Below are 15,801 nucleotides of genomic sequence, written 5' to 3'. Positions count from 1 at the left end.
ATAACTATGAACCAGCTATGAAACACAAGTACCCTCTATGGGTATACTATCTATTAAGGCTTCAAAAGTGCAAATCAACATTTTATTACTTTTATTCTTCTTTAAGTGCAAAGTTCCTGTCCAACCCCAGCGGGTTACTTTATTTTCTCTATCTTATTTTATTCAAGAGTGTATCAGGATATCAATACTCATTATCAGCTATATGGAACATCATTCTAAATTCAAATCTCAGCTTTCATTACTATATTAGCTATATTAACACTTTAATATACTCTGTCAAGTGCAACAATTAAACATTCCCTTTAAGGGTTTAAACAGTATTCAAGTCTCTTTTACTGAGGTAGTGCTAAGCATCAATACTCAAGTCAGTTATTAACGTGGTAACAGCAGCAACGATCCGAGGAACCCGTTATTAACCCCCAACGTTGGCTTTGGGCAGGCTACAAGGTGTATATCCAGACCCAGAATCCTGCCGCGCCAACGGGTTTTTCTCCAGGTCTCTGTAAAACAAAGCAGTTCTCACAGCAAGATTAGCAGCAGCCTTGTAGAAGCAGTCTTGGTAAAAGCTTCTTTTGCAAAACCAGTAGGCAGCACCTTTAAGAACATGCAAACTATTTACAATAAAGTCCAGCCCTACCCACGCCGGCAAGTGGGCAGAATCAAGTTGCACCTTGTGGGTGCCAACAATGTGCAATTGAAAGTTTGTGGACCATTCATTGTCCATGATCCAAATGTCCTTTAAATAGAAGATAACTGTGCAAAACACAGGAGCCCTTTAACATGGGACCCCTTTAAAGAATAACCCAGCTCGGGTTGAATAAACTTTAGCAGCTAAAGGCAAACAGTTAATGGTGAACTATGTACAGTCAGTTCAAGATTTTGGTTGTTCTCTTACAGTAGTTTGCAAGGCATCAGCCGGTAACGAACATTTCTTGGCCAGGGAAGGTTTGTTGAGTCCTCATCTGATGCTATACCAACATCATCGGTTTGCTTCTCATGTATGGTCAAGTCGTTAGCTGCCTGAGTACGGATGTCAGCTCTAGCTTTTGCCACAGCGGCAGTTTCAGTGGTGGTGATTATGCACACAGTAGTAGTAGTGTTAGTTGGAGGAGTTGCTGTTTCAGAGGCTGGAGGGATAGCGCTGGTGGTCTTAGTTTTGGCACCATGTGGCGCTACTGCAGGTGCACATCGCTTAATGTTCCTGGCATACCAGCCCTTCTTGGTCCAGTGGCAGGTGTAGGTCACGTGGTCCCCTCGGCACACATCTCAGTCAGGATGTCCTTCCCGGAGATGGGATTCCACATCACGGCTGGTGACATAGACTTCTGCCTGCAGTCCCGACTCCTGAATGAAGCCCCAACCCCTTTTCGGGTGAAAGGCTACTACTATCCCCCACTTCACCGGACTCCTATTACATCGTTTGGTTTTATGGCTCTGCGCTTTACGTTGGGCTTCCTGTTCCTCTCTTTCTTTCCATTGTAATATCAGGCATCATCGATATTCCTCCCAGGTGAGGGCCCCGATATAGAATCCTCCCTTTTGGGCCTCTCCCAGGACCCATTCAACCTGGCTCCCGGAGCGTCCCAGCGAAAGATCACCCCCTCAGGGCTCACATCCAGCGGTATTCCCACTGATGCTAGGAGCGGTAGTAGTGTCTCGTCAATGGTGTGGGGAGTCACTGGAGCCGGAGCAAAGGCTGGGGTCCGGTCATAGTCTGGGAGAGGAACTGTCACTGAAGCAGGACTAATGGCTGGGGGGGGAGAGCGGTTGCTGGAGTATGACCGGTCACTGGAGCAGGGTCGCTTTCGGTACCTGTGTCTAATATGGTTCCATCGATGCCGGTCCGCTCCGCTGATGAGGATGCTGGAGTCAGCGGCTGCCCGTACTGCGACTCCTCCAGCACGATCTTCCTGCTCAGGGCCGACTTCCATTTCTTCACCGCGGTCAGCTCTGCGACCAGGAGCTGGTGGCTCAGCTCCTCCACCTCTGGTTCCCAGAATTCCGGATCCTCCTGCAGCGACGAGTCCGGGTTCACCTCCGGTCGCCTGGGATGGTCCTGGGTCACTTCGTCGTCGTTCAGGTACCCGCTGGTCGCCATCCCTGCTCCTCGGTCTGCGGCCGCACATGCACGCTGCTCCTCCATTTTCTGGTTCCCGCCATTGCAAATCAGGAGGCGGACCTCCCTGGCTGATGGGCACGTCTCCGTCACGTAGCACCAGTCGGAGGGGGAGTTAATCACTCCCGGCGTGACTTTGGTAGCCTCCTCTCATGTTGGCACGCCCTTCTCCTGCACTCCTCGTGGCGCTGTAATGGCGGCGGTTTTGGTGGGAATTTTTGGAGGCAAGTCACAGTTCATTAGTCACATAGTCTTTAAGCACAAAACAGTTAGGCACAGCTCTGGCACAGTCTCTAAGCACACATGACCCAATTTGTGGGCTTGAGTAGATCCTGTTCGTGACGCCCAAGTTGGAGCACCCCAAGGGCCATGGGGTACTCGGTATCGGGTCCTTCGATTCACAGGGGGATGTCACGGTGACTGACCCGGTCCGTGGCCCTGGGACGTCCGTGTAAAAGGGAAAGGTCTTTAAAGGGGAAATGTTTGTGACGCCACCTGTGGTATTCGGTCAGGGGGACCGGCGCTGCTTTAAGGGCTCCGCTGGGGTGATGTTATGGCAGCTAGATGGTATACCTTCCCACAGGTGAAGTGTATCCCCAGGGCTTCCCAATGTGTAGATGGTGGTATGGTGAGAGGCGCCGAGAAGAACAAGGACACAAAGTTGCAGTCTCTTTACCTTTACTGAGGACTTCAGCATCCACAGTCCAGGGGTACCAGATCACAGGGTAGGCAGAGTCCGGCCGGTTATGAGGCAAGTCCAGAGTCCCCTTGTCCAGGTGGAAATCAGTAGCCTTCCTCTAGCGCCGTGGTGTTGTAGTTCCTTACTGCCTAAGGCTTCACATAAGGTCCTCACTGATGTAATGTCTCTCTCTCTGTCCCCCGTATAGGATAGGACAAACTCGTATGACTGGTGGCTTGAGGCAGTTTATACTGACTCTATCATGCCCTAGCCTCTAAGGGGTGCCACCGTGCCTCCTGGGTGTGGGTGCGGACAGGTAACGTGAAATTGACCGCCGCGATCTCCATCTGCGCACGTGCGGAATCCCATGGCCATTTTCCTGAAGCCCCGGGCAGCAGAGCGCTCCATCTGCGCACGCGCGGCCACAAAAAAGATGGCTCTGGTAAACTGGTAAACGGCTGAATAGCGCAGATTGCGCTGTTTTTCATCTCCTGGGCAGTGGATATTCTCTTTGGACATGCGCACACCACTACGCCACCAACGTAATGATGAGCAGGATTCTGGGGGAGAAACAGCGCTGTCACCACGCCCATAGGACCAGACCAGCGTGAGTGACAGCAGAAAACGGCAACTTTACAAAGGTATTTCGGCAGCATAGGTGGGTAATAAAGGCACACAAAGACACCAATGTAACGCCCAGCTCTGCCCCTATTTAATGCTATTTTTAGCTCATCTTCAAAAAACGGGGGTGACAGGTTCCCTTTAAGTGCTGTAAAGAGGATAGCCCTCAACTAGCATCTACCACAAAAAAGGGTCTCTTGAGTCTATATTAACAAGCATACACGGACCTATAATCCCCTCAGTCATCAACGCAGTAAAAGAAAAGAATGCACCAGATGATTTTAGTTATAGAGGGCAAGGACAGATGTTCCTTGGCAATACGTGATTGCTGATGAGGGGCAAAAATATTCTCCAAAAATCAACCATCAAACATTCAACAAGTATGAAAAGTTAGAGCCACCTGGATCAAACTAAATGAAACCTAGTTCAATACTCACCGTCTCCTTTGGTAAAGTCAGAGAACGAAGGACAATAAGCTCGACCACTAAACTCTTCTGCTCTGTCAATGAAAGTCTCTTTAACGGCTTTGTAACTGCATAGTACAACTACCGGCTTGTTCCCTTCATATACTGTAAATATGTCACCATATTCTTTCGACAACTAGAAGGGAAACCGGAAAAATAATTCAACATGACAAGCTAATAAAGGAGTTATCCAAGAGTATTATTTTTTACTATGGACCTAAAAACCAACAGGCAAAAACTAAATACCTGCCTCTTCGCAATCAATCACGAACCACTCCTGCGGTGATTCTGATGCTTCAGCAGATCAGCTCTTTTTATTCTGGGCTGCTTTGTTGATGAGCTGTGACTGCCAATATCATGATGATAGGCAGCCAGCCCCCCACATTTAGACAGCAGGGATCCCAGCTGTCAATCAGCATGACATCGGCAGTGACGCCCATCAACAGAGCAGCGCAGAAAAAAAGCCACTGATCTGACAACATGACATCAGCAGAAGACACCGAATCGCCAACAGGAGCAGTCTGTAACCACTATGTGCCATCAGAGATCGACTCCGGGCACAACAGGCAGGTAAGTATGCTTTCAAGTGAATAAATTTTATTTACGGTGGTGGATGAAGCGACAGTATTTTGACGTTTCGGCCGAACTCCGGCCTTTATCACATAGTCGCCTTTAAGGTCACCGAAAGATTATTGGCACCGTTTATTGGGATATCTCAAATTGCTGATATATATCCAGTTTAGTGGATGATCCAGGAGGGGTTTGCAGCGTGTGTGCACCAGCACGCCGTTGTGCCCGCAGGACCACTGCGCCACCAATCCTACTCAGTGTTCACGGTCAGGACAGCGCTCCTCTGGCTGGCCGTTCCTGTTCCTCCTCCAGTGCAGTACGCATATACTACACGAGCACGCTGTGGCTCCAGCAAGACTACTGCGCCTCCTATTTCTTCTCAAGCACCACAGTCAGGACAGCGCTCCTTTGGCTTGCTACAAACCCCTCCTGGATCATCCACTAAACTGGATATATATCAGCAATTTGAGATATCCCAATAAACGGTGCCAATAATCTTTCGGTGACCTTAAAGGCGACTATGTGATAAAGGCCGGAGTTCGGCCGAAACGTCAAAATACTGTCGCTTCATCCACCACCGTAAATAAAATTTATTCACTTGAAAGCATACTTATCTATTGAGTGCAGTGATTCTATATCTATTTTGGACTTACGGAATCTTTGGTTCCTTTTCACTAGCACCTTTTCTCTACATGGTCGAGTGCTAACCATCTATGCTATAATTACAACAGGCAGGTAGTTAACAACTACCTGTCTGTTCGTTCTTAGGCCTGTGATAAAAAGTTAAATAATTCTGGATAAACCCTTTAATTCAAAATGACAAAGTCACTTCACACATGAATTTGATAATATACATGGCAAAGAGTCAAGTCACCAGAAGATATTTCTAGCAGCACTTTATATTTGACTAATAAGGGAACATGCACATGGTCAGTAAACACTGTGGGTTGGACGCTACGTACATCCGCAGCATCCAACCTGCAGTGTCTAGATGTTACAGCATAGTGGAAGGGATTTCAAGAAATTCCATGTCAACTATGCGTGCATCGACGCCCGTGGCTCACCTACAGAGACCGACATGCGGCGCGTCTTTCCAGACCACAGCATGTCATTTATCTGGTCAGCCAGTCATTCCTGGCTGTGTGCCTTCTGGGCATAATGTACTGGGCACTACAATGTGCGGACACTACAATGCCAGTTTGAAATTTTCACTCAACAACATCCACTGCTGCTTCTTTCTGGAAAACACCCATGGTGTCAAAATCGTTACTACACTTGCAGATATATTCCCAAACGCGTATAATTTCCAAAATGTGAAGGGGGATTCTGCACTTCTAGCACTTAACTGCTCTGTATATGGAGTCCGCAAATTATTCTAGGGAAATCTGTGCTCCAGGAGGTAAATAGCACTCCATCCTTTAGGGCTTCACCGTGTGGTTAAGCAGTACTGTACAGCCACATATGGGGTATTTCTACATTCAGCAGAAATTGTGTGACAAATTTTAGTGCCAGTGTAATTATTTTTTCTTCACTGCGCAATGGTATCAAATTCTGTGACACCCCTGTGGTGTCAGTATGATCACTGCACTCTTAGATGAATTCATTGAGAGGTGTAGTTTGTAAAATAGGGTCACCTATGGAGGTTTTGGCTGATCTGGCACCTACGGGGTTCTGCCAATGTGACATGGTACCTGCAAGCCATAACAGTAAAATCAGTACTTATAGTACTGATTTTACTGTTATGGCTTGCAGGTACCATGTCACATTGGCAGAACCCCGTAGGTGCCAGATCAGCTGGATCAGATCATATGGAGCTTCTTCTCTTCTGGGCTTTGCACTGTGCCTCAAAAGTAGTTTTTGACCACATATGGGGTATTGGTGTACTCTGCATTCTAAAATTTCACAACATGGTGTCCACCAATGATTTAAGCAAATTGTGAGTTCAACAAGTCAAACGGTGCTTCCTCCCTTCCATGCCCTGCCAATGCGTCCAAACAGTGTTCTTCTTCCTCATTCGGGGTAGGGCATACTCAGGAGAAATTGCACAGCAATCCAGATACATTCCTTGAGGGGTCTAGTTTCCAAAATGGGGTCACTTGTGAAGAGTTTCCACTCTTTAAGCACATTAGGGGCTCTCCAATTGTAACATGGCGCCCGCTAATGATTCCAGCAAATTTTGCGTTCAAAAAGTCAAATGGCACTCTTTCCCTACCAAGCCCTGCAATGCACCCAAACAGTAGTTTTCCTTCATATATTGGGTATCTGCGTACAAAGGAGAAATTGCATGACAAATTGTATGGTGCATTTTCTCCTGTTACCCTTGTGAAAAGAAAAAAATTGGGCCTAAAGTAGACTGTTTGTGAAAAAAAGTTAAATGTTAATTTTTTCCTTCCACAATCCATTAATTTTTGTATAGCACCTGAAGGGTTAATAAGCTTCTTGAATGTAGTTTTGAGGGGTATAGTTTTTAGAATGGTGTCAGTTGTGGGTATTTTCTTTCATATAGGCTCCTCAAAGACACTTCAAATGTGATGTGTTCCCTAAAAAAATCGTTTTGCAAATTTTGTTGGAAAAATGAGAAATTGCGAGTCAACTTTTAACCCTTCTAACTTCCTAACAAAAAAAAATATGTTTCCAAAATGATACAGATGTAAAGTAGACATGTGGGAAACGTTACTTACAGTATTAGCTATTTTGTGTGACACAAATCTCTGATTTACAGGCATAAGAATTAAAAGTTTGAAAATTGCAAAATTTAAAATTTTTCTATAAATTTCAGATATTTCCACAAAGAACTGCAAGTCATATCAAACAAATTTTACTACTATCATGAAGTACAATGTGTCACGAGAAAACGTTCTCAGAATCAGTGGGATGCATTGAAGAGTTCCAGAGTTGTTATGTTACAAAATGACACTGGTCAAAATTGTAAAATTTGGCCTAGTCATTAAGATGAAAACAGGCTTTGGGGGTAAAGGAGTTAAGCATCATCTAAACATTACATAAATGTCGTCATCATTTCTTTTTATCCACAGATTTCCATTAGGAATCCTTACTGCTTGCTAAGTGTCATTTTCAGCATTACTCACATCCATTAGAGCAGAGGTCCCCAACCGCCGGTCCGCGGACCGGGACCGGGCCGTTGGGGTTTTTCAGCCGGTCCGCGGCGCCCCTGTTCAGCGGTCACGTGGGACCGCTCATTAGAGAAATGAATAGGCTGCTCCACCTCCCATAGGGGCGGAGCCGCCTATTCATTTCTCTAATGAAGCGGTGCCGGTGACCGCTGATAGAGAAAGAGGCTGCGGCGGCACCGAAGACAGGCAGGGGGAAGGAGCGGGACGCCGGGAGCAGGTAAGTATCTCATATTCACCTCTCCTCGTTCCCACACGCCGAGCGCTGTCTCTATCTTCCCGGCGTCTCTCCTCACTGACTGTGCAGGTCAGAGGGCGCGATGACGCATATAGTGTGCGCGCCGCCCTCTGCCTGATCAGTCAGTGCAGGGAGACGCCGGGAAGATGGCACCGAGGAGCTGCAAGAGAGGTGAGTATGTGTTTTATTATTTTTATTGCAGCAGCAGCAGCACAGCTATGGGGCAATAATGGACGGTGCAGAGCACTATATGGCACAGCTATGGGGCAATAATGGACGGTGCAGAGCACTGTATGGCACAGCTATGGGGCAATTATGGAATGTGCAGAGCACTGTATGGCACAGCTATGGGGCAATAATGGTGCAGAGCACTATATGGCACAACTATGGGGCAATTATGAACAGTGCAGAGCACTGTATGGCACAGCTATGGGGCAATAATGAACGGTGCAGAGCACTATATGGCACATGTCATGTTCTCAATGGCAAGAGAACATAGCATCAGCATATATAGGAACTAGCTCTTGGAAGATGGGAACTGAGCTGACCATGAACTAAACCTAACGCACAACTAGCAGTGGCCGGGTAGCATGCCTACGTTGATTCTAGATGCCCAGCACCAGCCGGAGGACTAAATAATGCTAGCAGAGGAAAATATTAGTCCTAGCTCACCTCTAGAGAAATACCCCGAAAGGAGACAGAGGCCCCCCACATGTATTGGCGGTGAATTAAGATGAAATAACAAACGTAGTATGAAAATAGGTTTAGCAAATTTGAGGTCCACTTACTACATAGCAGAAGACAGAAAGGACACTTTCATGGTCAGCTGAAAACCCTATCAAAACACCATCCAGGAATTACTTTAAAACTCTGGCATTAACTCATAACACTAGAGTGGCAATTCCTGTTCACAAGAGCTTTCCAGACACAGTAACGAAACTACAGCTGTGAACTGGAACAAAAATGCAAAAACAAACATGGACAAGAGTCCAACTTATCTAGTAGTTGTCTAGGAGCAGGAACAAGCACAGAGAGGCTTCTGATAACATTGTTGACCGGCAAGCAACTAACAGAGAAGCAAGGTTATATAGCGACTCCCACATCTTGATGGGAACAGGTGAACAGAGAAGATGAAAACACCAGTTCAATTCCACCAGTAGCCACCGGGGGAGCCCAGAATCCAAATTCACAACAGTACCCCCCCCTCAAGGAGGGGGCACCGAACCCTCACCAGAACCACCAGGGCGATCAGGATGGGCCCTATGAAAGGCACGAACCAGATCAGAGGCATGAACATCAGATGCATTAACCCAAGAATTATCCTCCTGGCCGTATCCCTTCCACTTGACCAGATACTGGAGTCTCCGTCTGGAAACACGAGAGTCTAAGATTTTCTCTACAACGTACTCCAACTCACCCTCAACCAACACCGGAGCAGGAGGCTCAACGGAAGGCACAACCGGTACCTCATACCTGCGCAATAATGACCGATGAAAAACGTTATGAATAGAGAAGGATGCAGGGAGGTCCAAACGGAAGGAAACAGGGTTAAGAATCTCCAATATCTTATACGGGCCGATGAACCGAGGCTTAAACTTAGGAGAAGAGACCCTCATAGGGACAAAACGAGAAGACAACCACACCAAATCCCCAACACAAAGCCGAGGACCAACACGACGGTGGCGGTTGGCAAAAAGCTGAGTCTTCTCCTGGGACAACCTCAAATTGTCCACCACCTGCCCCCAGATCTGATGCAATCTCTCCACCACAGCATCCACTCCAGGACAATCCGAAGATTCCACCTGACCAGAGGAAAATCGAGGATGAAACCCCGAATTACAGAAAAACGGGGACACCAAAGTGGCAGAGCTGGCCCGATTATTGAGAGCGAACTCTGCCAATGGCAAAAAAGCAACCCAATCATCCTGGTCAGCAGACACAAAACACCTCAGATATGTCTCCAGGGTCTGATTAGTCCGCTCGGTCTGGCCATTCGTCTGAGGATGGAAAGCGGACGAAAAAGATAAATCTATGCCCATCCTAGCACAGAATGCCCGCCAAAATCTAGACACGAATTGGGTCCCTCTGTCAGAAATGATATTCTCAGGAATACCATGCAAACGAACAACATTTTGAAAAAACAGAGGAACCAACTCGGAAGAAGAAGGCAACTTGGGCAGAGGAACCAAATGGACCATCTTAGAGAAACGGTCACACACCACCCAGATGACAGACATCTTCTGAGAAACAGGCAGATCTGAAATAAAATCCATCGAGATGTGCGTCCAAGGCCTCTTAGGAATGGGCAAGGGCAACAATAATCCACTAGCCCGAGAGCAACAAGGCTTGGCCCGAGCACAAACGTCACAAGACTGCACAAAGCCTCGCACATCTCGTGACAGGGAAGGCCACCAGAAGGACCTTGCCACCAAATCCCTGGTACCAAAAATGCCAGGATGACCTGCCAACGCAGAAGAATGAACCTCAGAGATGACTCTACTGGTCCAATCATCAGGAACAAACAGTTTATCAGGTGGGCAACGATCCGGTCTATCCGCCTGAAACTCCTGCAAGGCCCGCCGCAGGTCTGGAGAAACGGCTGACAATACCACTCCATCCTTAAGGATACCTGTGGGCTCAGAGTTACCAGGCGAGTCAGGCTCAAAACTCCTAGAAAGGGCATCCGCCTTAACATTCTTAGAACCCGGTAGGTATGACACCACAAAATTAAACCGAGAGAAAAATAATGACCAGCGCGCCTGTCTAGGATTCAGGCGCCTGGCGGTCTCAAGATAAATCAAGTTTTTGTGGTCAGTCAATACCACCACCTGATGTCTGGCCCCCTCAAGCCAATGGCGCCACTCCTCAAAAGCCCACTTCATGGCCAAAAGCTCCCGATTCCCAACATCATAATTCCGCTCAGCGGGCGAAAATTTACGGGAAAAGAAGGCACAAGGCCTCATCACGGAGCAGTCAGAACTTTTCTGCGACAACACTGCCCCAGCTCCGAACTCAGAAGCGTCGACCTCAACCTGAAAAGGTAGAGCAACATCAGGCTGACGCAACACAGGGGCAGAGGAAAAACGGCGCTTAAGCTCCCGAAAGGCCTCCACAGCGTCAGGGGACCAATCAGCAACATCAGCACCCTTCTTAGTCAAATCGGTCAATGGCTTAGCAATATCCGAAAAACCAGCAATAAATCGACGATAAAAGTTAGCAAAGCCCAAAAATTTCTGAAGACTCTTAAGAGAAGAGGGCTGCGTCCAATCACAAATAGCTTGAACCTTGACAGGATCCATTTCAATGGAAGAGGGAGAAAAAATATATCCCAAAAAGGAAATCCTCTGTACCCCAAAAACACACTTAGAACCCTTCACACACAAAGAATTAGACCGCAAAACCTGGAAAACCCTCCTGACTTGCTGGACATGAGAGTCCCAGTCATCCGAAAAAATCAGAATATCATCCAGATACACAATCATAAATTTATCCAAATAATCGCAAAAAATATCATGCATAAAGGACTGGAAAACTGACGGAGCATTTGAAAGACCAAAAGGCATCACTAAATACTCAAAGTGGCCCTCGGGCGTATTAAATGCGGTTTTCCACTCATCCCCCTGCCTGATTCGCACCAAATTATACGCCCCACGAAGGTCAATCTTAGAGAACCACTTGGCCCCCTTTATGCGAGCAAACAAATCAGTCAGCAACGGCAATGGGTATTGATATTTTACAGTGATTTTATTCAAAAGCCGATAATCGATACATGGTCTCAAAGAGCCGTCTTTTTTTGACACAAAGAAAAAACCGGCTCCTAAGGGCGATGACGATGGACGAATATGTCCCTTTTCCAAGGACTCCTTTATATATTCTCGCATAGCAGCATGTTCAGGCACAGACAGATTAAATAAACGACCCTTTGGGTATTTACTACCCGGGATTAAATCTATGGCACAATCGCACTCTCGGTGCGGAGGTAATGAACCAAGCTTGGATTCTTCAAAGACGTCACGATAGTCAGACAGGAACTCAGGAATTTCAGAGGGAATAGATGATGAAATGGAAACCACAGGTACATCCCCATGAGCCCCCTTACATCCCCAGCTCAACACAGACATAGCTCTCCAGTCGAGGACTGGGTTGTGAGATTGCAGCCAAGGCAATCCTAGCACCAAATCATCATGTAGATTATACAGCACCAGAAAGCGAATAATCTCCTGGTGATCCGGATTAATACGCATAGTTACTTGTGTCCAGTATTGTGGTTTATTATTAGCCAATGGGGTGGAGTCAATCCCCTTCAGAGGAATAAGAGTCTCCAAAGGCTCTAAATCATACCCACAGCGTTTGGCAAAGGACCAATCCATAAGACTCAAAGCGGCGCCAGAGTCGACATAGGCGTCCGTGGTAATAGATGACAAAGAGCAAATCAAGGTCACAGATAGAATAAACTTAGACGGTAAGGTGCAAATGGAAACAGATTTATCAAGCTTTTTAGTGCGCTTAGAGCATGCTGATATAACATGAGTAGAATCACCACAATAGAAACACAACCCATTTTTCCGTCTAAAATTCTGCCGCTCGCTTCGGGACAGAATTCTATCACACTGCATACTCTCTGGCGACTTCTCAGTGGACACCGCCAGATGGTGCACTGGTTTGCGCTCCCGCAAACGCCTATCGATCTGAATAGCCATTGTCATGGACTCATTCAGACCCGCAGGCACAGGGAACCCCACCATAACATCCTTAACGGCATCAGAGAGACCCTCTCTGAAAGTCGCCGCCAGAGCGCACTCATTCCACTGAGTAAGCACAGACCATTTACGGAATCTTTGACAGTAAATTTCCGCTTCATCTTGCCCCTGAGATAGGGACATCAAAGTTTTTTCTGCCTGAAGCTCCAAATGAGGTTCGTCATAAAGCAACCCCAAGGCCAGAAAAAACGCATCCACATTGAGCAACGCAGGATCCCCTGGTGTCAATGAAAAAGCCCAGTCTTGAGGGTCGCCCCGGAGCAAGGAAATCACAATCCTGACCTGCTGTGCAGGGTCTCCGGCAGAGCGAAATTTCAGGGACAAAAATAATTTGCAATTATTTCGAAAATTCTGAAACCCAGATCTATTCCCCGAGAAAAATTCCGGCCAAGGAATTCTCGGCTCAGATACAGGTGCATGACAAACAAAGTCTTGCAAATTTTGTACCTTCGTGGCGAGATTATTCAAACCTGCAGTTACACTCTGAAGATCCATTACAAACAGGTGGACACAGAGCCATTCAAGGGTTAAGAGGAGGTAAGAAGCAGCTAGACAGCAATTAAGGGCTAGGCAGCAAAACTCTGAGGGGGAAAAAAAAAAAATTCCCTTAAACACTTCTTTTTCTCCTGCTTCAGCCCAAACAATTAACACTTTGTGGGCCGGTCAAACTGTCATGTTCTCAATGGCAAGAGAACATAGCATCAGCATATATAGGAACTAGCTCTTGGAAGATGGGAACTGAGCTGACCATGAACTAAACCTAACGCACAACTAGCAGTGGCCGGGTAGCATGCCTACGTTGATTCTAGATGCCCAGCACCAGCCGGAGGACTAAATAATGCTAGCAGAGGAAAATATTAGTCCTAGCTCACCTCTAGAGAAATACCCCGAAAGGAGACAGAGGCCCCCCACATGTATTGGCGGTGAATTAAGATGAAATAACAAACGTAGTATGAAAATAGGTTTAGCAAATTTGAGGTCCACTTACTACATAGCAGAAGACAGAAAGGACACTTTCATGGTCAGCTGAAAACCCTATCAAAACACCATCCAGGAATTACTTTAAAACTCTGGCATTAACTCATAACACCAGAGTGGCAATTCCTGTTCACAAGAGCTTTCCAGACACAGTAACGAAACTACAGCTGTGAACTGGAACAAAAATGCAAAAACAAACATGGACAAGAGTCCAACTTATCTAGTAGTTGTCTAGGAGCAGGAACAAGCACAGAGAGGCTTCTGATAACATTGTTGACCGGCAAGCAACTAACAGAGAAGCAAGGTTATATAGCGACTCCCACATCTTGATGGGAACAGGTGAACAGAGAAGATGAAAACACCAGTTCAATTCCACCAGTAGCCACCGGGGGAGCCCAGAATCCAAATTCACAACAGGCACAGCTATGGGGCAATAATGGTGCAGAGCACTATATGGCACAGCTATGGGGCAATAATAAACGGTGCAGAGCACTATATGGCACAGCTATGGGGCAATAATGGTGCAGAGCACTATATGGCACAGCTATGGGGCAATTATGAACAGTGCAGAGCACTGTATGGCACAGCTATGGGGCAATAATAAACGGTGCAGAGCACTGTATGGCACAGCTATGGGGCAATAATAAACAGTGCAGAGCACTGTATGGCACAGCTATGGGGCAATTATGGAATGTGCAGAGCACTATATGGCACAGCTATGGGGCAATAATGGTGCAGAGCACTATATGGCACAGCTATGGGGCAGTAATGGTGCAGAGCACTGTATGGCACAGCTATGGGGCAGTAATGGTGCAGAGCACTATATGGCACAGCTATGGGGCAATAATGGTGCAGAGCACTATATGGCACAGCTATGGGGCAATAATGGTGCAGAGCACTATATGGCACAGCTATGGGGCAATAATGGTGCAGAGCACTGTATGGCACAGCTATGGGGCAATAATAAACAGTGCAGAGCACTGTATGGCACAGCTATGGGGCAATAATGGTGCAGAGCACTATATGGCACATCTATGGGGCAGTAATGGTGCAGAGCACTATATGGCACAGCTATGGGGCAATAATGGTGCAGAGCACTGTATGGCACAGCTATGGGGCAATAATGGTGCAGAGCACTATATGGCACAGCTATGGGGCAATAATGGTGCAGAGCACTATATGGCACAGCTATGGGGCAATAATGGACGGTGCAGAGCACTATATGGCACAGCTATGGGGCAGAGCACTATATGGTACAGCTATGGGGCAATAATGGTGCAGAGCACTATATGGCACAGCTATGGGGCAATTATGAACAGTGCAGAGCACTGTATGGCACAGCTATGGGGCAATAATAAACGGTGCAGAGCACTGTATGGCACAGCTATGGGGCAATAATGGTGCAGAGCACTATATGGCACAGCTATGGGGCAATTATGAACAGTGCAGAGCACTGTATGGCACAGCTATGGGGCAATAATAAACGGTGCAGAGCACTGTATGGCACAGCTATGGGGCAATAATAAACAGTGCAGAGCACTGTATGGCACAGCTATGGGGCAATAATGGTGCAGAGCACTATATGGCACAGCTATGGGGCAATAATGGTGCAGAGCACTATATGGCACAGCTATGGGGCAATAATGGTGCAGAGCACTATATGGCACAGCTATGGGGCAATAATGGTGCTCCCACTCATTCTGAACCTATGGTAAGTTGAATCACATTCTCATTATAAATGTCATAATTATATGATAAGTATGCACTAAGCTCCATCCCTCCATAACCCCACCCCCATATGACCAAAGCCCCGCCCCTGCCCCACCCCCACCGGGCCATGGAAAACTGGTCTTGCTTAAAGCCGGTCCCTGGTGCAAAAAAGGTTGGGGACCTCTGCATTAGAGACTTTACAATATCTTTGAAGTTCATCAAGTGAAGAGTGCCAATGATGGGAAGAGGAGTTGGTCCAGGAGGCAGCTTAGATTTCCCCAACAAAATCTTTGTATAGTTAACCAACACACTGGTAATGAGAATCACCAAGAAGACGGTAACCAGTGAGCAGAAATCCATCCTGTGGACAAAGGTTCATGGCAGATAAATTTTTAAAAGGCTTCCTATTATTTCCCCAACATGCAAAGTAATCTGACTAAATAGCAAGAAGCTCCACCTGTAGCTGTGGAGAATGTACAATTAGGGGTACACTTGAAATTGAGGGACTTCTTCTTGCTAGTTAAATCTACCACA

The 15,801-nt window shown here is 46.8% G+C and overlaps 1 protein-coding gene across 1 annotated transcript in view; it reads right to left on the bottom strand.

Moving 5' to 3' along the window:
• Window positions 1-15,801, bottom strand: part of LOC143803750 (cytochrome P450 2F2-like) — an 84,018-nt gene that overhangs the window by 39,811 nt on the left and 28,406 nt on the right. The window contains exon 3 of the mRNA XM_077281523.1: window positions 3,854-4,016. Coding sequence (XP_077137638.1) covers window positions 3,854-4,016 — 163 coding nt within the window. The remainder of the gene's footprint in view (window positions 1-3,853; window positions 4,017-15,801) is intronic.

Source organism: Ranitomeya variabilis, chromosome 2 (genome assembly GCF_051348905.1).
Source record: "Ranitomeya variabilis isolate aRanVar5 chromosome 2, aRanVar5.hap1, whole genome shotgun sequence".
Lineage (NCBI taxonomy): Eukaryota > Metazoa > Chordata > Amphibia > Anura > Dendrobatidae > Ranitomeya > Ranitomeya variabilis.
This window is presented reverse-complemented; position numbering and strand designations above follow the sequence as displayed.